The sequence below is a fragment of the Quercus robur genome, chromosome 12 (genome assembly GCF_932294415.1).
Source record: "Quercus robur chromosome 12, dhQueRobu3.1, whole genome shotgun sequence".
In the NCBI taxonomy this organism is placed as follows: domain Eukaryota; kingdom Viridiplantae; phylum Streptophyta; class Magnoliopsida; order Fagales; family Fagaceae; genus Quercus; species Quercus robur.
The window spans coordinates 29061363-29080949 of NC_065545.1; the positions used below are offsets into that span (position 1 = coordinate 29061363).

Genomic DNA, 19587 nt, shown 5'->3' on the forward strand with positions numbered 1-19587 from the left:
ATTGTATGGATTTTATTACTATGTATTTGTTTGGCTATAGGTAGCCTTTAATGGGGGCAAACTTGCATTAAGTCCATACATAATGGAAAGGTCCCTACTCTCTACTTGCTAAAGTATTGGTTTTGCCCATTAAAAACCAATAAATTCTGATTCTCTCATAAAATCTGATGAAGCTAAATTTGTCAGTCAATCGGTTGGTCTAGACGGAATTTGGCGTGAATGAATCTACAATCTGTAAAAGAATAGCAATGGTGTTTCTCTCCTTCTGGTCATCGGTGTGGTGCTTGCCAATGAGCCTTCGATGATAAAGTCAAATGTTGTGAAAGAGAAGTAATAAGAATTGAGAGTGTATTTCACTGTGTATGGATGTGAATATGTGTATTTGTATATATATGTGTACTTGTCTGTATGAATGTGTACCTTTGCTTAGGTTCTGAGGTGGTTTATATAGGTCTCTGACTTCTTTAGCCATTGGAGGCCTTTAATGGTAGTCTTAATGGCTCTTGTAACGCCTCTGATGGCTTTATGAGGTGATTTATTACCTTGCCAACGGTCATGTATACACGTGCGTCCATTGGTAACGACTCATGCATTAAATGCGTATTTATGACACTTTGATCATCCAATGACAACTGCTTTGATCGTCCAACCTACTTGGGTTGTCCAAAGGCTTCTCTAGATGAAGGGAATTTCTTGGTTCATCAAAATCCATACAATTAATTCTACACATATTGTGTTAGTGTGATAGAGGGCGTGATGGACGAATACGGGGAAAGTTGCAAGTGAATAGGTGTAGTTCACCTTCCACACACACACACACACCACCATTCTTCACATGGTAGGAACATATGACTTCTCTCACTCTTGTGGAGGCCTTTAATCAAGTGTGGTCTACTCCTTTATTTTTGTTACAAATATATGCTAGTGATTCTAAACAATGCTAAAAATCCTTTGCTCATTTGGTTTTGTGGATCTTGAATCAAGTTATTTTCAACATTTCTAACTGTGATAACTTGGATCTTATGGATTCAATTGAATAAGTGTGTATTAGGTACCATAATGGGTGTTTACTAGGTCAAATTGGACTATATAAATATTTACATTGAGTTTTAATCATAAGTTGACTAATCCTTTTACCATATATCGCATATGTGACTAAATTTTTTTCTTGGGTCTTGACAAATGGTATCAAAGCTAGCCTAGCAAAACTATGTGACTCAATGGCACTAAGGGTTCGTTTGGTTGGGGGGATGTAAAAGTCTAAGGATAGAAAATAAGGAGGGAATGGAAAAGTGGGAAAATAGAAAAAAAAAATAGTTTTCCTCATTTGTATTTGGTTGGGGTTAAAAAAGTGGAGAGATGGAAAACTTTTTTGTTTGGTTTAGAAGAAAAATGGGAGGATAGAAAATAGAGTTTGTATAAATTAACTTATATGCCCTTATTATTAAATGATGTTCAATTAAATAAAAAAAAAGGCAAACAACCAACCCAAAAAAGAGAGGCAATTACCAAAGTTTATTAAAAAAAAAAAAAAAGAAGAAGAAAAAGAACAAAACGCCTTAATTAGAACCAAACACCAAACCAAAAAAGATAAAAAAGAAGAAGAAGAGAAGCAATGTATCACGCCCAAGAGAAAAAGAAAAAGAAAAGAAAATGAACAATCAAAACGTGAGAGGTAGTTTTGTCATTCGACTACGATTACTTTTATATTTTCTATTTCCCCCCAAATTAAAGAGATAACATTTTGGTTGACTGGGGAAGAAAACATCTGGGCTCAACAATTTTCCCTTTTTAAGATTTACCCAACCAAACATTCCAAAAAACATTTTCTCTCCCATTTTCTCTCTTAGATCTTCCATTCTCCCTAAAATCCATCCAACCAAACAAACCCTAAGAGCACAATGCGAGATTTGACGAGGATGTCAATAATTTAAGTGGGGGATTTGTTGATATCAAGGATTATGTGGATTGAGATTAAATAAAACTTCCACAGAGTGTTGGCATAGCTGTAAACGAGTCGAGTATTAAAAGTTCAAGCTTGTTTATTTTATTTTTTAAACACGAGTTGAACTCAAGCTCATCACCAAACAAGATTTTATATTTAAGTTTTACTCATTTTCTTGTTAAGTAAGTTCAAGCTTGTTCACAAGTTACTTGATTAACTTATTCTTTATATATATATATATATATATATATATATATATATGTATATTATGAAACCATGACAACAATGTTTTACCTCCCTACAATTATATGGATTTTTACTATGAATAGATTGTTTATATCATCAATAAGCTATAGAAAATAATTTAATATCATATGAATCTATTGACAAACTTATACAATCCAATTTTAAATCTATATAAATATATCTTTAGACAAGTATATACATATAAATAAAATATTATATATAGTTAAATCAAGCTATTATGTTCACAATTTTGTTTATGAACACATTATTATATTTGAGCTTGGCTCATTTAGTAATCGAGCCTAACTTAAGGCTTGAAATTTGTTTATTTTCTAAACAAACGAATATAAACAAATTTTTTTCCAAGCCAAGCTCGAGCTGTTCATAAATAGACTGGTTCATTTACACTAGTGGCACTATCAACACTCCCATATACAGATATACTTCAAGTTTCAAATGCAAACAAAAGCTATAAAAATGATAGAGTTTCATTCCTTTGAAGTGAAGATAGACAATAATAGGTACAGTACAGAAATAAAATCCTTACAATTACCATTGTCTTGGCAAACTAGACCGGTAAAACATGTACTCAGCAAATAATTATAATAAAAAAAAAAAAAAAAGAAGAAATAAAACTTGATATATATTGGTGTTCCTAAGTTGGCCACTATTGTTAACAGTTCAAAAACCATTGCTTTGTTTCAGAGGCCATGGTGAAGTTGTATATCAATGGAAGTTGAGACTGGTTCCATAAGTCAATCCTACTTGCCAATTAGCAGGGGCGACATTCCAAACTATAATAATCTCCTGGGTTGTGTAAGAGGTGATCCTAAAGGAAAGAGGTTGGCCTCCAAGAGTTGCAAATGCTTGGTATGAAGCTCCCCAATTATGGGTCATGCTTATCCACCCTGTTTGGCTTCCCTTCACCCACATATTAGCAATGTCTCCTCCACCTCCAACGTTCATCACATACACCAACAACCAGTACCCATTTCCTTGGAAAGAGAATCTAAGGCCATCGGTCCTTCCACATGGTACCCTACAACAAACATGGGAAGCAATGAGAAATATTCTCTCTTTTTATTTTTTGAAAAGTATGTTAAAGTTAAATTATAAATTACACCATCTAATTTCGACTTGTTTTTCTTTTCATTCTTAAATTTTCTTTTTTCATTTTAGTCTTTTAGTTTTAACATGTATACAATTTAGTATTTTCATCTAATTCTGTCCAATTTTGCAGTTAGTTTTAGTATTATTTACTTTTCAAATGGTGGACTTACAAGTTACGAGTGTGGAACATATGGAAGGTTTATCTTAAAAATAAATAAAGTTTAGAGGATTGAAATAAAAAAAAGAAAAAGAAAAAAAAACCTTCAACCACTTAAATCGATAACATTTCAAAGTTTATTGTATTTATAATTTAATAAGAAGAGTAGGTGATCTAATTAAGCATAGTCTCAACTCTCAGGACCACCTCAAAATGAATATTTTAATCCCAACTTCCCAAGATAGTTTTATGTACTCAATAAACATATTCCTTACTCTTATATTTTTTTAACAATCTGCTAATAAGAAACTCGATTTTGTATATTTTTTTTGGGTAAGATTAGTATAGTTATTTTTGAGATTGACGAATTATGATATTTGTGAGTAGTGATAATTAAGTGTTACCTGCGGTACATGACTGGGACAATGCCGGCCTGCCATTGAGCAATTTTCATAAAAGCAGGCTTGGACATGTCAAAGTGGACTCGAGGTGGGTTGCACCACCCACCAGCATTGGAGTCCTGTGACCAATTTGGTGGGCAAAGGTTCGTAGCGGTTACTGTTGTGAATGTTACCCCACTATAGCACCACGGTGATTGAAAGCACTTTATCTGGTAACAAGTCCCACAAGCGTATCCATTGTTGAACAAAGTTGAGCTTAAGGCTGCTGTATCTGTTCCGTAACCATTAGCAAATAGATTTCCATACCCACAAGCTCCCCCTGTGAAGTGTGAACCGTAATTATAACATTAACAAACAAAGTTAATTCTTAATTGTTGTGATTAAAAAATAGTCATATTAGTAACATTGTATGGTGTATCACAAAAACCGAAAAACCAATGATCACTTTCTTTTTAATAAATATGATAGAATTTTAACATATGATGTTTACTTTATAATGATGTTCGCTTTATAATGATTGTTTTTTATCATCTAGTTAAGATATCAATTAATTTTTGGTGTAGGTTAGACCACTTTTAAATGCATTGGTTTTACAATCCAAAAAATGCATTGAAGATTTACATGATAAAATTATTTGTTCACATTTAGGTAAGTAATAAGACTATTTCATTTTTGTGCAAATGAATCAAGAAAATGGATAGCACAACAAATTGAAAACAAAATACTGTGAACAACATACCCATGGTCTCGGAGGCTGTTTCGTCACCATAAAAGGTTGCATGGGCAAGTTGCCACGGGCTCGGTTGGAAGTTTGCCATTGTTGACTTGCTGCTGATTGCCAATATGGATGCCATTAAGAAGCACAAGCTCCATGATCGAAGGGAAGAAGCCATGATTCAATGAGTCCTGGAAACTTAATTTGTGACCTAGTGCAGCAATGCCTATTGACTACTTGTACGTTTAAACTTATATATAATGTCCAACCCTAAGACAGCCTTAGTGGCCCTCACGAATATAGTCTTTCATCTATAAAAAGAATATTGTTTTATCAAGTAATTTTCTTTTTGTTACAGAAAAATAGTTGATATGGAATCTATCTTATACAATGTATTTTTAAACTCCCTTGTAGCCCAACGTGTGGTTGTTGAAGGAACATAATACATTCCATACCACAGCTTAATGGTGCGGTATGTCGTTTTGCCATTATAAAATGTGACCTAAACTTGGGGACGTGCAGGCATGTAGTATTTAATTAAGCTCTTGTCTTTACCTGAAATGATTGATTAAACCAGGCAATGATTTTCCTCTTTTCTTCTTAGAACATCTGTACATTTTTTTATTTATTTATATTTTATCTAAAATTTTGCTTTTCAAATTAATTTTCAGTTGGTTATTTTAATTTGGACTTAAAATTGGGGTTCAAATGCTACCATTTCTCTCACAATCAGAGAAGAACGTGACAATAGTTACCGAATTATTGGATAAGCTGATTATGTTAATTGTTAGAGTTGACGTCCCAATAAATTTGCCATTTGGGTAGTCCAATTTTTAAAATTAAGGGCAGAAATAATTAATTTGGTCGATGATTTCAGCACTCAAATTTCAAGTAACATGAGATAGCAATGTGCACATTAGATGTATATATCTAATGGTTCTCAAACCCGGACCGGATCATATGGTCTGACTCGGTTATCCGTAAATCTCTCACTATTGCGGTTCTATTAGAACTAAGAACCTATTTATGCGAAAAAGCATGAAACCGCTCGAACCACAGTCAAACTGTACGGTTCTATGAATTGTTACCGGTTTTTGCGGTTCGCACGATTCCATTTTTTTAGATCTGGAACCAAATGATTTGCAAGGAAAGAAAACAAAGAAGAAGGAGAAAAGGAAGAAGACGACGACAAAGCAAGGGTGGCGCCACGAAGCAGCTTCTTCTTCTTTCTTCTTTTTCTTCTTCTTCTCTGTCTGTCTCCTAATGACTTAATTCCCTCTCTTTTTTTTTGCTGAACACTGTTATGTAATATGTACATGGTTTCTCACTTTCTCTTTCTTTGTTTTGTTTTTCTTCTTAAGGTTTCCTAAGCTCTCCACATGACTACTGACTGAAAACTTTTAATTTTTGAGCTGAATCCATTACTTCTTTTCAGCTTTAAGCCTAACATGATGTGACATAATGTAAGTGTATTGCTAGATTGCCACGGTTATGCAACAAATTAATATTTAGAACAAGAGAATCAAATAAATTACTATGCCCCATAGATCATATTTGGATTTTGACATTATCATTTCTCAACTTCGCAATAAGCTGTAATAATGAATTCAATAGATCATACGACGATTATATAATGTAAGATACAAGAAATCAATAAAGCGTGTAAACCATAAGTAGAAGAAGAGATTAATATAATAATAGCTTTTTCGAAGCCTATGTAAAACAACAACCAAAATTGGAATCTAATAGAAATCTAGACTAGATGTTGACACTTGATGGTCTCCCCCCCTAAAACAATGTTGTGAACCAAATGTAAAATCAAATGATGTGCTTCAAACAATGGTCTTCATGTCAAGACAATCAGTGCATAACCAATAGTTATACCAAATTACCAATTAGTCCCTTTAAGAATACCCGAATGATAGGTTCCATGAACTTAGAAGATATGTCATAAATTCGGAGGTATAAAGTTTCATTCATCATACTAGTGTTTAATGTGATTTTTAGGATGTCTTATGAGCAATGAGTAATAATCTGGCAAAAACTGGTATACCACTTACTCTATATCTTTTTGATTCCCATAAATTATAGAAATATCCCTTAAATCATAAATAAAACACAAATTTCTCATCTATATTAGGTCAAACCACAAACCCTATGAATTTTAGATTTGTGATAAATCAAACATTTTATTAATATTTTTTGCTCCAATTTGAACAATTAACCCTCTTTATCTTTTAATGATAATGACATTTCAAAATTATGGATGATTTGTTAAATCCATGTACACATCAAGTGACTAAAGAGTCTTTTAATATTTAACAAAAAATAAATAAATAAAATAAATAAATTGACAGTCATGTCGAAGTTAAGGATGATATTTGTTAAAAAAAAAATGTGGAAAAGTCCATCTAGCCCAAGAAGGAAAAGCAAAAGCCCATTGATAAGCCCAACAGTAATAACGAAAAAAAACATTGAAAACAAGGCTATATAAAATAAGTAAAGGCTAAAGAGTAGAGACCCGAACCCTTAATTTTTCAATTCAGTCAATCACACTTCACACAATGGAGAAGAGAAGCAGAGACAGAGACAGAGACGGTAAAATGGGAGCAGCCCCCCATTCCCAGCAACAACCTCAGAACCAGAACCTTAACAGACCCTCTTCTGGTAGACCACTTCCGCCGCCTCCTCCACTTCCCCATCCTCATCCTCATCCTCAGTCCAGGGCTCCACCACCACCGCTTCCAGCTCGACCTCGCTTTGAGCCCGTTGATCGTGAAAAGGTCTCTCTCTCTCTCTCTCTCTCTCATTGTTATACTCTTCTTTTTCTTACCCATCATTTATTGTAACTTGTATTCTTGTCTTCTTGTCTTGAATTGCAGACTTGTCCTCTGTTGCTCCGGGTTTTCACTAAGGTATGCCCCAGATTTTCTTTACTACGCTCTATTTTTTATATATGTATTGTTACTGAGAGCTGAGCTTTATAACAGAACTTTATTAACTAAGAAAAAAGAACAGAACTTTATTAATTAAGGTTGTCTTTTGAATGAGTCGCTGATGTGTAAGTGGTGACTGAACTGTTATGGTGATTGAGTCTCATTGGAAAATGTTATAGGTTGTACTAAAGTGCACAAAGCTTCTATTTTTGTGTTCGTACTAAGTGTTCAAGGTTCTCATTTTTATTTTATTTGTGGGGTCTGGGAGTGATGGTTGGGAGGTAGCTTTATCCTCATTTTTTGGAGAGACTGATTCTCAAATTCAAACCCATGAATGTTAATACTAAGAGAAGGGTAATACTAGACTGTTTTTAGAAAAGGTCGGAGGTTGGAGTGCCAAGTGGACATTGATTAGTGTTGTTCATTCGTGATACATCGAGGCATGTGTAATGGTAAAACAGGCACGATCCTAAAGCAGCTGCCTTATAGTTTTACTAGTATTAATGGCAAAAAGATTACTTCAATATAGGAAATCCCAATCCAGAAATGCTGCAGATACAAGAGAAATAGACATCATCTGTGTCTTTTGGTTTGACAACCTAGAGTTGCTCCTGAAAAGCTACCAATGTGAAGGTTCACTCACATAAGTTTCTGGTTACTTGCTGGCTGGCTTGCATTTAAGGTTTAGTCCGTTGACCAACTGTGCACTGTGTTCAATTCCCTCTTCTTTTTTTTTTCTTTTTCCCTAGAAATGAGGGTGACGAATGTTTATGTAGACAGCTTTTGGCTGTCAAGTGTCATCTGTTGTTAGTAACAAACTGCTAGAGATGTGTAGGATAACTAGAAGTTTCAACGGATTAAGTCACTTCTCTCTCCTGAAGTGGGTTACTGAAGTCAAAATCAATCACTTACATTGGTCAAAGCACCAAACTGCTAGAGTAGGTTCCCCCTACTGTTGTGTGCTAAAATTTAGCCCTTTACCTGTTTATTTTCTTCTTCCTTTCTCAGTGTCACAACCAGGTCTGGCATAATCACTTAATCTCTTGTTTTCCTTAAAGTTGGTATGGCAGCATGCCCTGCCTTGGTACCCCTGCTGTAGAGTGCTTCTTTCCTACTGCTCCTCGACCATGTGGCACAATAAGACTCTTCATGTGAATGTGCATGAAATTTTTAGGGTCTGTTTGGTAATGTTGTTTTAGTAATATTGTTTGTATTTTTTGGAAATACGTGTGGGTGATGTGAGGGTGAAAAAATGTGTGAAAATACGTGTAATGTTGTTTAAACATTGAAAACTGTTATTTAAAATACCCTACCAAATAGCCCCTTAGATGTTCAACTGGTGTATAGACCCATCAATGAAGGTTAGCATCTATACTAGATGCAAGGTCAATTACTATTGTTGATCCTTATGGATTAGCAATGTTTGCTAATTTCTAGCTCTTTGATGTATTATATTATTATTATTAGGTTAAAATACTATTTTGGTCCCTAAACTTTCCCAAAATATTTTTTTTTTTTTTTCGTCCCTAAACTTTAAAAATTTCTTTTTTTATACCTAAACTTTATAAAGAGTTTTTTCAATAGTTTAGAGACAAAAATAGAGATGAAAATAGAACTTTTTTCAGTAGTTTAAGGATGAAAACCAAATTTTTGGTAAAGTTTAAGGACATAAATAAAATATCTTTAATAGTTTAGGGACGAAAGATGAACTTTTCAATAGTTTAAGGACGAAAAATGAATTTTTTAAAGTTTAGGGATGAAAAAAAAAAAAAAAAACTTTTTGTAAAGTTTAAGGACCAAAATAGTATTTTACCCCTATTATTATTATTTTCGATAACGTAGGGAACCATTCTAAAGAAGAACCCTTTGGACTCACTTGTAACTAGTAAAATTTACATGCAACTAACTCCACCTGACAGAACCAATTGTTGGGTAATCCTAGGGCTCTCTTTGATGTAGTTTATGGGTAGTAGGTTTGTGATAAATGCCAATGAGTTGAGAGAGGAATTATTACTATGATTTGTATATTTCTTGTATACTTCCTGAGTACTAGAGATGTGCCCTTTTCAAATTTAAATGAACTGATAAATCCTCTTATTTTAAGTTGCATGCATGGATGGATGGGTGTTTATCTACACCTAAATGGCGATCTTATTATTTATAGACATTTCTTCTTCAGTTTTTTAATTATTTGGTTTTAATTTTCTGTAGAATGGAAGTCATCATGGTGAGGAAGATTTTGCAGTGAGAGGCAAGGAACCAAAAGATGAGGTTCAAATTTATACATGGAAGGATGCGACACTCCGTGAATTAACTGATCTTGTATGTTGTTCATACTCCACCTCTCCCATCTTTCATGGAATTAGATGTTTTCATTTTTCTCTAGATAATTCTAGCTCTTTAACAGGTTAAAGAGGTTGCTCCAGAAGCCAGGAGAAGAAGTGCTAAACTGTCTTTCGCTTTTGTATATCCTGATAACCGTGGCCGTTTTGTTTTGAGAACGGTACATGCTACTTCTTGTATTTAGCCGGTCATAGATAAATATAGTTAGTGTACTGTACGATTAAAAAAAAAAAAAAAAATTGCATTATCTGCTTATTTATTTGCATGCAGGTGCTCAGGGTCTGCTTACACATTCATTTCTTTCTGATTCATTTAGGATTCATGTGAATGTGATCATTAATCCATATTCAGCCCAGGATTTTATACTGCTGATACTTTCAATTATTGACCCTTTGAAGGTGGTATTTAATCCTAGGACTCCAAGCTAGCTGAACCTTCAATGCATACTTCAATTTTCTATAATTCTGTAATCACCTCTATGTGCCAGTTATGGAGTATCCCATGACATGAATTGATTAAGCCTTTGGGCATATGTAGCAACCTTAGATGATAGGTGAGAAATAGATAAAATGAACCACTAGTCATAATTAATACTTTGTTATTGGTAATTTGGTACACGACATGAATTGATCAAGCCTTTGGGCCAATGAGCTGTAGCTCAAATAGCATTTTTTTTCTCCCAAAGGAGTGGGTGGAAGATGAGGTTAATTCAAAACTCATTGGATGTGTGTTAAACATAAAAAAATTAAAAATAAAATTGAAGCCTTTGGGCATATGTAATAACCTTCCAGTGATAGGTTTAAAATAGAAAAAATGAGGTGCAATTGAGCATGCATGCACACTCGTGTAGAAATTTTTTTGCCATTGTTTCTTAAGACTTTCACGTATCTTGGCCTCTTACAGTGGGGAATACAAATTTTGTTTTTAGGTGGGGACAACTCTTTCTTATGGAAACGGCAGACGACTAGACGATAGCAAGTCATTGGGTGAACTTAGCTTCCAGGTAAACTTAAATATATATACCCATATGCATAACCATGTATATATTAACTTTATTAAGTTGACTTTTTTTTTTTTTTTTTTTTTTCATTTTGGATAATGTAGATTGGAGATTACTTGGATGTGGCAATCTTTTAGAGGAAAAGTTGTTGATGCATGAAGTGGCTATGCTGTTGTTCTGAGGTGGCATCTTTGCTAGACTAACTTGGGAGGTCTTACGCATTTGGTTTATTAATCCATCTGTATGAGGATGTGTTTAAACGCTTTAACGGTTAAGCTTTCCTTTTACCTGGATGGGTGCTGCAATGTTTTTGTATGAATGTTTTAACTCTATAACATTGTTCAATCAAATATCGTTGGGATCTAATTCCCACAACGTTGTTTTATCATTATTGGGGTCTAATTCCAAGTGTTTTCGGTGGGCAAACTGTTCAACTTTCCGCGAGTCAAGACTCAAGAGCCATATAACTCAATTGATTGGCACTTAGGTTATGTTTGGTAACAGTTTTTGTTTTCTATTTTCAAAAACTTGTTTTTGGGAATTTAAAGAAAAACAATTTTCTTGTATTTTTGAAATCAAAAACATGTTTGGTTAGTTAAAATTGAAAAGATAGTTTTTTGAAGAAAAAAATAGAAAATACTAAAATATGTTATTACTAGGATTTGAACTCTAATGCTAACTCATTAAATGTGCTAGATTCATTACATTAATATGTGTTTTCATTGACTTTTGAAAATTAGAAACTGAAAACAGTATTTTGCATGTTTTCAGTATCCTTCACAAATTGGGTTTTGATAACCGTTTTTGTTTTCTGTCCATTATGGGTTATCAAACAAGTTTTTTAGTCTTAAAAATAGAAAATTATTTTTGGAAACAGAAAATAAGGGGAAAAAATAGTTACCAAACATACTCAATGTTTTCAAGATATTCAAAATTCAAATCCCTCGTTCCCATTGTAACTATCAAAAAAATTGTTTAACGTAAACATGGTGTCCTGATTTTACCTTCAGTGAGTCTTTGTGACCATCAGCTTTTTCCTAGGCAAAAGACAAAATTGAGGCAAGAGTTTTTCTATTTAATTGATTACTTTTAGAAACATAAAATTTTTAATCTTATAATAAGAATCTAAGACATGATAATGTCACACAAACTATATTATGAGATGTATCAAATATTTGAATGGCTTTACTTAGATCTCAAATACTACAAGTAATACATGACAAATAAACAAAAAATACAAGTAATTGTGTTGTACCTTTTATACAAAAGAGAAGGAGGGGGGGGGGGGGGGGGGGGGTGGATTGAAATAACAATTTCACATACATAATTTTATTAGATATATAGGATGTTCATTCAAGTAACACACCCTTCTCTTCCCTGTGTGAGCCTGTAATAGGTATAAGTACGAGCAAAGATTTACTTATAAATACACTATCAACACAATTGTCATACAGATTTACTTATAAATACAATATCAACACAATGAACGGTTGAGTTGCGATTCAGTTTACAACACTAAAAATTTCCCCCCTTCACAAACGATGACTCAGGATATATATACATAACGTGAAACGCTTTATCTCTATCTTCAACGTGAAGCCCTTAGCCCTTCATCTCCAACGTCATAGGTTAGTAACTGTGATATTGCAAATCCCTTAAAATGTATTGATCCTGCAGCAAAATAGCCTTGGATATGTGTCATAATTGTATGAACCAAAATTGTCCCCCACTCCCCCCCCCCCCCCCCCCCCACCAAAAAAAAAAAAAACCAATTTTCTGTGCTGTGTTTCCTACATACAAAAGGTTCACAGTATGTCATATTACAATAAGAAAGCTAAAAGAAAGTGGTGTATATGAACCACAAGGTCTTCTAGGTACCAGTCCTGGTAAACAGGTTGCAGTTGCTAAGCAATGGATCCATATAACATAAAAAGAAATGACCTTTATAAGATTGTTCTGTTCCTTTTCTACAGGAAATGTATACTATAACAATCAGCCGTTAGGTAATTTTCTTCATCACAAGTAGCTGATTTATCTAAGTGCAATATGCTACAAAAATGTGAATTAGAGGGGCTGCATGATAGACAGGGTGTGTACCTTGAATCAAGCATTACTTCCTTCTGGCAATGTAATTAAGCGTGTGTTTGAGTCATATACCATCTCAGTTCCACAACTGAGGCAAAACAGTACTTGTATCAGTTAAAATTAATGGAAAATGAACTTGTTTGTTTCATAAATCACACCTAGATAAATGCAGGTACAGCAATGTACATGCTGCAAAATCACAATGATTGTTTAATGAAATCAATGAGATCTTTGAACTTACTTTGTGCATTTAACACTGTTGGTGGTACCGCCGCTAGAAATTGATAGTATGGTCCCAAAGAAGGAGTTGTTTTCAGTACCACAGTTTGGACATGGCCCCTGGAAAAAGAATATTATTTGTCAATAGCAAGGCATACCAACATTATGTGGTGGTTCAACATAACCATGGAAGATATTCAAATAAATATTATACCTTCAAGATCAAAAAATCTTTCACAATCACATTTGTAAGTGAGAGAGCTAGCCAAACAAGGAGGGGCACAGCAGCAAACCATGTGAAAATGAAACTGAATGGCTCAGGGAGCTGCAATTCAACATTTTGAAAAAGAGCTTGGGTTACATAGTTATTATACCTAAGAAGTTACAGGTAATAAATTGATTGTAGGACAGGATATTTCATGAATGTTCTTCCCATTGGTGTTATAGCATGCCCCAGAGAGACTTTGAAACACTCATCTGTGATATCATGTTATTGCAGTTACATATTAAGTATTTTTTCTGACAAAAAATAATCACAAATTTGATTTGGAATTTGAAAACTAATTTATTTGACTTTGAGGGTTTGGGAAACATTTAAAAAACTTAATGAAGTCTCTAAGAATTTGAAGTAAGAAGCAATGCGTTTCACGAAAATATGACAGAGTGGCCATCCTACAACTGCTATAAGAATGACTCCACGAGCAAACAGCGACTCCTGCTCCCAGCCCCAAATAAAGTTTAGAAAGCTTACTATATGCAGAGTCAGTGGTAATCCAAGATTGTTACATCATAATTGGTTTATAATTGATCCATCATAGAACCTGCAATATTGTAAGATATTTGACTTTTCAAAGCATACCAGATGACCTGATTAGTCCTGACATTCTTCAAAATTTTTGAGATGTAAATAGTCTATGACTCATTGGCAGGATAAAACATAACAAGATTATAGGCAAACATGAGATAAGAAATGGAATGTTAGAGATCTCTCTCTTTCTCTCTCACGCATACACACAAACACAGACACACATACAGTAATCTTTCTCTCAGATGGCAATGGTGAAGTTCCACCCCACATGCCAATGTGGTCTTAATGGCAATAAAGATGATTTCTGAAATTTACATTTTGGCTGGCTTACTTTTGGGACAAATTCATACAGACTTATTCACTTGCAGTCACTGGGAAAAAGATATACTGAAACAGATTGCAAACATAAACTTCGATTCTTAAAGACAAAATACGATAAAGACAATCTCAACCATCTACCTCCAGTAGATAAGTAATTTCAAATCCGGTAATATCATCAAGGAAGAAAAACCTGTAGGGTACAAAATACAAATTAATTAATTAACACATAATAAAGACACGATCTCATGACTTGTAAGCAAAGTAAGATCAGAATCCATTACATACATAACTTTTTCTATATTTCAGATTAATCCTAATTATTTAAGACTGCTAGAAGAAATAAGTAGACAAAATAATGATGATGATGTGGGGAATTGTTGGTGTGGTATGTGTTCCAAACACTTTATTAATCTTGATTTTTTTAGCTGTTGGAAGTTTATATGTTGGGCAATAAAGGATAAAATAGCCGTTGCGCAATCATGAGAAAAATAGCCGTTGGGCAATAATGGGTTAGGCTTTTATGGGTGTTTAGTAACCATTATTACACCCTTTCTTATAAGTTTTTTCTATTACTCTATTTCAATATAAATAATTTCTATTTTCTTTATCTCCCACTTTTATTTTTCTACAATTTATATTTGTTTTGAGGAAAGGCAATAGAGGGTTGTTTTTGAACCTTCGTGAGTGGAAGTGTATCCAGCTACAGTCTAATCTTAGGGGTTGTTTGGCCAATAGAACCAGTCGCACTGAGTTTTACTCTAGGTGGTACAAATCAACTTTTAAGAACAACACTTTTGCAGCGTGATTCTATAGTATTGTGAGATCGTTCTAAATTCTATTTATTTTATGTTTTTGCTAATTACTTGGGATATTATTTTTTGTATCAAAACTTGTATATTCACTATAATATTTCCAACAATAATAAGATTATGAGATATTTCTGGTGTGCAAAAGGGTTCTACTTTACAGAGAACTATTAAGTTCCTAGAAATTTCACAAATAAATTACCAATATAAACATGATTTATTCATCAGTGCAGTAAAATAGATTAAAATAATCTCAACTATATACAACCAGAGGAATGAGTTACTTTTAAGGAAGAGGAAGGATTGGCTTAAGAAGTCTTGATATGTAATAAAAATCAATAATTATTTGACCTGAAAATAACCTTTTATCCTAGTACATGTGCACTTCATCTTATACAGAAACATAACAATATGAATAGCATGGACAATGCAGTATTTTTAACTATTAGGATCTACAATAACCACAATTTTTTTAGTTGAACAACTTTACACGAAGAAAGGATAAACCTAGGTAGCTCTGGAATCAATTGTAAGATGGTCACCATCACATGGATTTAAAACCTAAATTGATAGCAGAAAATCTGATACTTACAATCCTAATGCAACAACGGTCGCTGGGACATTCAACAGGAACATCCTCAAATAGTCAACACTCAGGTCACTGTAAACCTACGGAAACAAATTTAATCAGTAAAGATTAAGCAAAGACGAGCAGGCTATTAATAAGTTATTTACAGAAGCACCAGATCAAAATACAATGAAGTAATCAGGTTTGACATAGTAGTCATGCAATCCCTGGGTAAAAAATTTTGAACTCTCATGCCAAGGTAAATCATGTTTGCAGAGAAGGCGGGAAACCAAGATACTAATCAGGCCTGCTACTTAATTCAACCATCATTGCTTGTGAGTTGATGCCAGTCTAGAAGATATATCTGGCAAAAATAATGAAAATTTACCTAAAACAAGATCTTACATGACATTTGATAATCAGTAAAACATTATTTAAGTAGCAAGCAACTATGTAAACATATGTTCTCTCACCACCAATGCAAATTCTAAAGTTGTGGTTTGCTAATGCAATGCAAAATTTTCAGAAGGACAAAATTCAAGGGAGATCAAAGGATAGAGTAACACACCTTTTTACTGCGGAGACTGCATCGTGGACCCTCAACTACAATTTCACTCCCTTCCGACTACAACACAAATATGGTTTATATTTAAATGATATTAGAAGAAGAGATAGAATAAGTACAACTAAAGTTGTTGCTCAATTGATACTGCTAAGTTTTCAAGATAAGAATCCAATAGTATAAGATCTGACATGTCCCAGATATGACTGATACATGGTCCAACGACATAAAGTGACAATACATATACAAATGCTCATGAAGATAAATGTCCACCAGCAACAATGCAAAATGTTGAGAAATTTCTCCAGTTCAATCAGAATGATTTTCTGAATGTAGATGTTATTTCTCTCTCTCCCTCTGTCCCTTTTCTTTCATTTTCCTGCTAGGTGAATGTATGTGTTCACTGTACTACATGTTCAATTATATATATCTAATTAGCACAAACTTTGCTGATTATTTTTTACCATGGCATAAACTCACATGTATCAATCAAATATGCATGCTTAACATGAACTCATGCAATCATATTCAGTGAACATGCATAAACATAATGGATGACTAAAGTTTGCTTTAAGCTAATTAGGAACGCTGAGAATTTCCTATCTGCAGATCCAAAGTTAAACCTCCCAGATAAGAGAAGCAATGTCTCTCTTCTTCCTTCGATACATGTCCTGCTAAAGCCAGCATTGCTTCTAGTACCCAGTAAGGCGCATAAGCACTACAATCCCATATTGCATTATTAGAAATGTTTTGGTGTTGAAGCTTAAATTAATTGGCTACCAGTTTCACAATGGAACCACCACCGGAAAAGTAAAAAAGGCAGGAATACTCCCAGTTTGATAGTCTCTACACAGGCTCCAAACACATCCTACCTAAATTATAAAGTGAACAGTCCCAAAGTTACATCTTTGGGAATCCCACCTTCTGATAGGGAAAACTTTAGATAAATACTAAAAGGCAATACCTCAGTTTCTTAAAACAAATTCCTACAAACTCCAAAAGTTGATCTTTTTTGGCAATTAGCAGGTGTCTAACATGGATATATCTTTTAGAGAGAAGGGTATAGCAGCACAGCTTCTTACTTTACTCACTTTATTATCTAAAACAAAATTATGTCAAAACTGAAGAACAATTGCTATCGCACTGCCTAGTGCCTACTTTATATGCCTGTTAAATTCTTTTCTGAATAAAATGCAAACAAATCTTCTCTTTTTCTACTATTAGATGGGCAAGAATTAAAGAATCCACGTTCTTTAATAATTGGCCATTTGCATTTCAACAATTTAATTGCTTACAATGTAGACAGTAAGTAAATAAGTTGGTTGCCAACCAAAATCCAAAATCCATATCATATCATATCATGTTACACTTCTCTTTTTCCACTCGTAAAACTTATTTATATACTATGCCTTGTAAAAATAAGACACTCACACAGCATAGTACCGATTAGCTACTTTCATATCCAAAGAGGCACCAACAAAGAACTTCCTTTTTTTTATTCAAACCACTCTTCTACTTTATGTCCTATAGTTTCTCTTCCTCCCTCAATATGGGATGTAAAGATAATTTTTATATCCAATACTCATTACAAAATAGATATTTAAGAATGGAAACCAAAAAAAAAAAAAAACCTCACAAACCTTGAGCCTCAACTTCAAATTATCATACTCTTCATCATTCATAATTGGTTTCCCAGCTACATAAGCCATTGAAGCTTCAAGAAACTTCTGCTCATCAGAACCTAGATTGCAAAAAATACCAAGAACATCATAAAAGTTAAGATTAGATATGCACATATTCATTAATTCATAAACATTTAGGTTGAGGTTCCATATATAAAGATCAGTCTGTACTTAGCATGACAACGCTGCTTCCTTCCCACATCAGTTCTTCCTTGAGATTATCAAATTCCTCATTTGACATGATAGCTTTTCCCTCATAATAGAATGACTGTAGAAGGTAACAGAAACAAACATGCATGCTTCAGGAACTATATAAACAAAAGGAAGCTGGGCTAGTTTTTTGTCTATATAGAAGTAGTGGTCTAACATAATTATTTTGATCATGAAACCGAAATACCAGTATATCTTATATCTATTCTTTGGTAGAATTATAATGTATCAAATAGCAAAAGACTAGAGAGAAAAAGAAGTTGAAAGATGCTGTATGCATACTTGTAGTGCTAGAAGAAACTCTTGTTCAAGTTCCCCAATTGACTTTTTCTCTTTTTTGTCTATGCTACAATATGGAAGGATTTTACCGTCAACAACATCACTTCCTTCAACCTGGTCTGAAAATTAAAAACAAAAGAAGAAAGCACATGGATTTTCTCATTGAAACCAAGCAAAGAGACAGTCAAATAGAACACTTCCTAACCAATATTTTTCTAACGGCAATAACAAGTATAGCACTCAACTTCAAATTTATCAATCTCTACAGCCACATGCTAATCATCCTTGATCAATTTCATGCGGTAAAACTTAGGTATTGTAGCGTAGGTGTAGTACATTAGGTTCAAACGCTTGATTTAATTGACTAATAAGACATTAATAGTGTTTTCTTAAAAGAATTAAATTCAAAACAGTGTTTGAATTCAATTAGGAACTTGCACCTAAGTTTTATCCAATTTCATGATCTATTTTTCACTCACTGATCCTACAGTTAGGTAGTTAAAAAAATACCTTGTTGGTCAGCTGTGGCCTTCGTGGGAAGTACCAAAACTTGGCGTCGAAGGCACAAGTGTCTTCCATTGAATTGAACTGTTTGAGCTCTTGTATAAGAAGACAAAGAAGACACAAACGAAGAAATAGGAACTAAGGGTCTTTTAATAGGGGCAGTGTGTAACTGAGGGGATGTTGAAGTAATGGCTAACTTGGCAGCCATTAGAAGTGGAAGGGTAGGAGTTAAGAGCTAAAACTATGGTAGGTATGGAGGGATTGATCGAAGAGTATGATGTGGTTCCCAGGTGGGGATTGTTGAAGTTTGGTGCATTTGATTTGGGATAGTTTGTGTTTGGAGGGAAACAAAGACAGCACAAAGATTTAGATAAGGCAATGTGGGAATGTGTGGAGGGAAATGCAACGGCTTTTTGTCACGTAGTTACAAATACATATCGATTTTTTTTTGTTTTTTTTGTTTTCACAAATGTTTTGGTCCGACAATAACTACTACCTCATCATTTTTGTATTGGTGGATAATCTAAGGATGTCCTCTGTGGTGGACATGTGGATGGTTTGTAATAGACCTTGTGATTACACATGGTTCTCACGTGGATCAGTGAGTCCTACGGTCCTTTTCTTTTTTGGGTGGATTGGGCTTTTTGATGGGTTAGTTTGGACGATGGGTTTTAGTGGGCCCTGTTGGGC

The 19587-nt window shown here is 33.9% G+C and overlaps 3 protein-coding genes across 4 annotated transcripts; 1 reads left to right on the top strand and 2 right to left on the bottom strand.

Moving 5' to 3' along the window:
* Positions 1 to 2661: 2661 nt before the first annotated feature.
* Positions 2662 to 4798, bottom strand: LOC126710061 (expansin-A7-like). The gene is made up of 3 exons (XM_050410444.1): positions 4599 to 4798; positions 3863 to 4178; positions 2662 to 3230 (listed from the first exon to the last, which is right to left on the bottom strand). Exons 1-3 carry the CDS (start codon positions 4750 to 4752, stop codon positions 2918 to 2920), a joined length of 783 nt encoding a protein of 260 aa, XP_050266401.1. The 5' UTR covers positions 4753 to 4798; the 3' UTR covers positions 2662 to 2917.
* A 2285-nt stretch (positions 4799 to 7083) lies between these two features.
* Positions 7084 to 11241, top strand: LOC126709614 (histone deacetylase complex subunit SAP18-like). Its single transcript, XM_050409913.1, has 6 exons — positions 7084 to 7357; positions 7457 to 7489; positions 9722 to 9832; positions 9918 to 10013; positions 10782 to 10856; positions 10958 to 11241. Exons 1-6 carry the CDS (start codon positions 7139 to 7141, stop codon positions 10988 to 10990), a joined length of 567 nt encoding a protein of 188 aa, XP_050265870.1. The 5' UTR covers positions 7084 to 7138; the 3' UTR covers positions 10991 to 11241.
* A 913-nt stretch (positions 11242 to 12154) lies between these two features.
* On the bottom strand, positions 12155 to 19279 carry LOC126708037 (PGR5-like protein 1A, chloroplastic). Of its 2 annotated transcripts, none has more exons than XM_050407858.1 (11): positions 18904 to 19279; positions 18397 to 18512; positions 18076 to 18172; positions 17863 to 17963; positions 16229 to 16285; positions 15685 to 15761; positions 14425 to 14476; positions 13372 to 13482; positions 13180 to 13277; positions 12951 to 13026; positions 12155 to 12539 (listed from the first exon to the last, which is right to left on the bottom strand). In XM_050407858.1, the coding sequence occupies exons 1-10, from the start codon at positions 19103 to 19105 to the stop codon at positions 12957 to 12959; spliced, it is 981 nt and encodes a 326-aa protein (XP_050263815.1). In that variant the 5' UTR covers positions 19106 to 19279; the 3' UTR covers positions 12155 to 12539; positions 12951 to 12956. The 2 variants fall into 2 exon arrangements, with proteins under 2 accessions (XP_050263815.1, XP_050263814.1); XM_050407857.1 differs by having other exon boundaries at positions 12155 to 12524; positions 18904 to 19277.
* Between the last annotated feature and the right edge of the window lie 308 nt (positions 19280 to 19587).

Bases quoted from the DNA above. Each gene is read 5' to 3' on its own strand.
- LOC126708037 (XM_050407858.1), bottom strand. From the start codon at position 19,105: ATGGCTGCCAAGTTAGCCATTACTTCAACATCCCCTCAGTTACACACT. The intron at 17,964-18,075 runs GTACAGACTGAT...TTTGCAATCTAG, and splicing joins AAGCAGCGTTGTCATGCTAA to GTTCTGATGAGCAGAAGTTT. The intron at 14,477-15,684 runs GTAAGTATCAGA...TGTACCCTACAG, and splicing joins ACCGTTGTTGCATTAGGATT to GTTTTTCTTCCTTGATGATA.
- LOC126709614 (XM_050409913.1), top strand. From the start codon at position 7,139: ATGGAGAAGAGAAGCAGAGACAGAGACAGAGACGGTAAAATGGGAGCA. The intron at 7,490-9,721 runs GTATGCCCCAGA...AATTTTCTGTAG, and splicing joins TGCTCCGGGTTTTCACTAAG to AATGGAAGTCATCATGGTGA. The intron at 10,014-10,781 runs GTACATGCTACT...TTTTGTTTTTAG, and splicing joins GCCGTTTTGTTTTGAGAACG to GTGGGGACAACTCTTTCTTA.
- LOC126710061 (XM_050410444.1), bottom strand. From the start codon at position 4,752: ATGGCTTCTTCCCTTCGATCATGGAGCTTGTGCTTCTTAATGGCATCC. The intron at 4,179-4,598 runs GTATGTTGTTCA...CACACTTCACAG, and splicing joins AACAGCCTCCGAGACCATGG to GGGGAGCTTGTGGGTATGGA. The intron at 3,231-3,862 runs GTAACACTTAAT...TGTTTGTTGTAG, and splicing joins GTCCCAGTCATGTACCGCAG to GGTACCATGTGGAAGGACCG.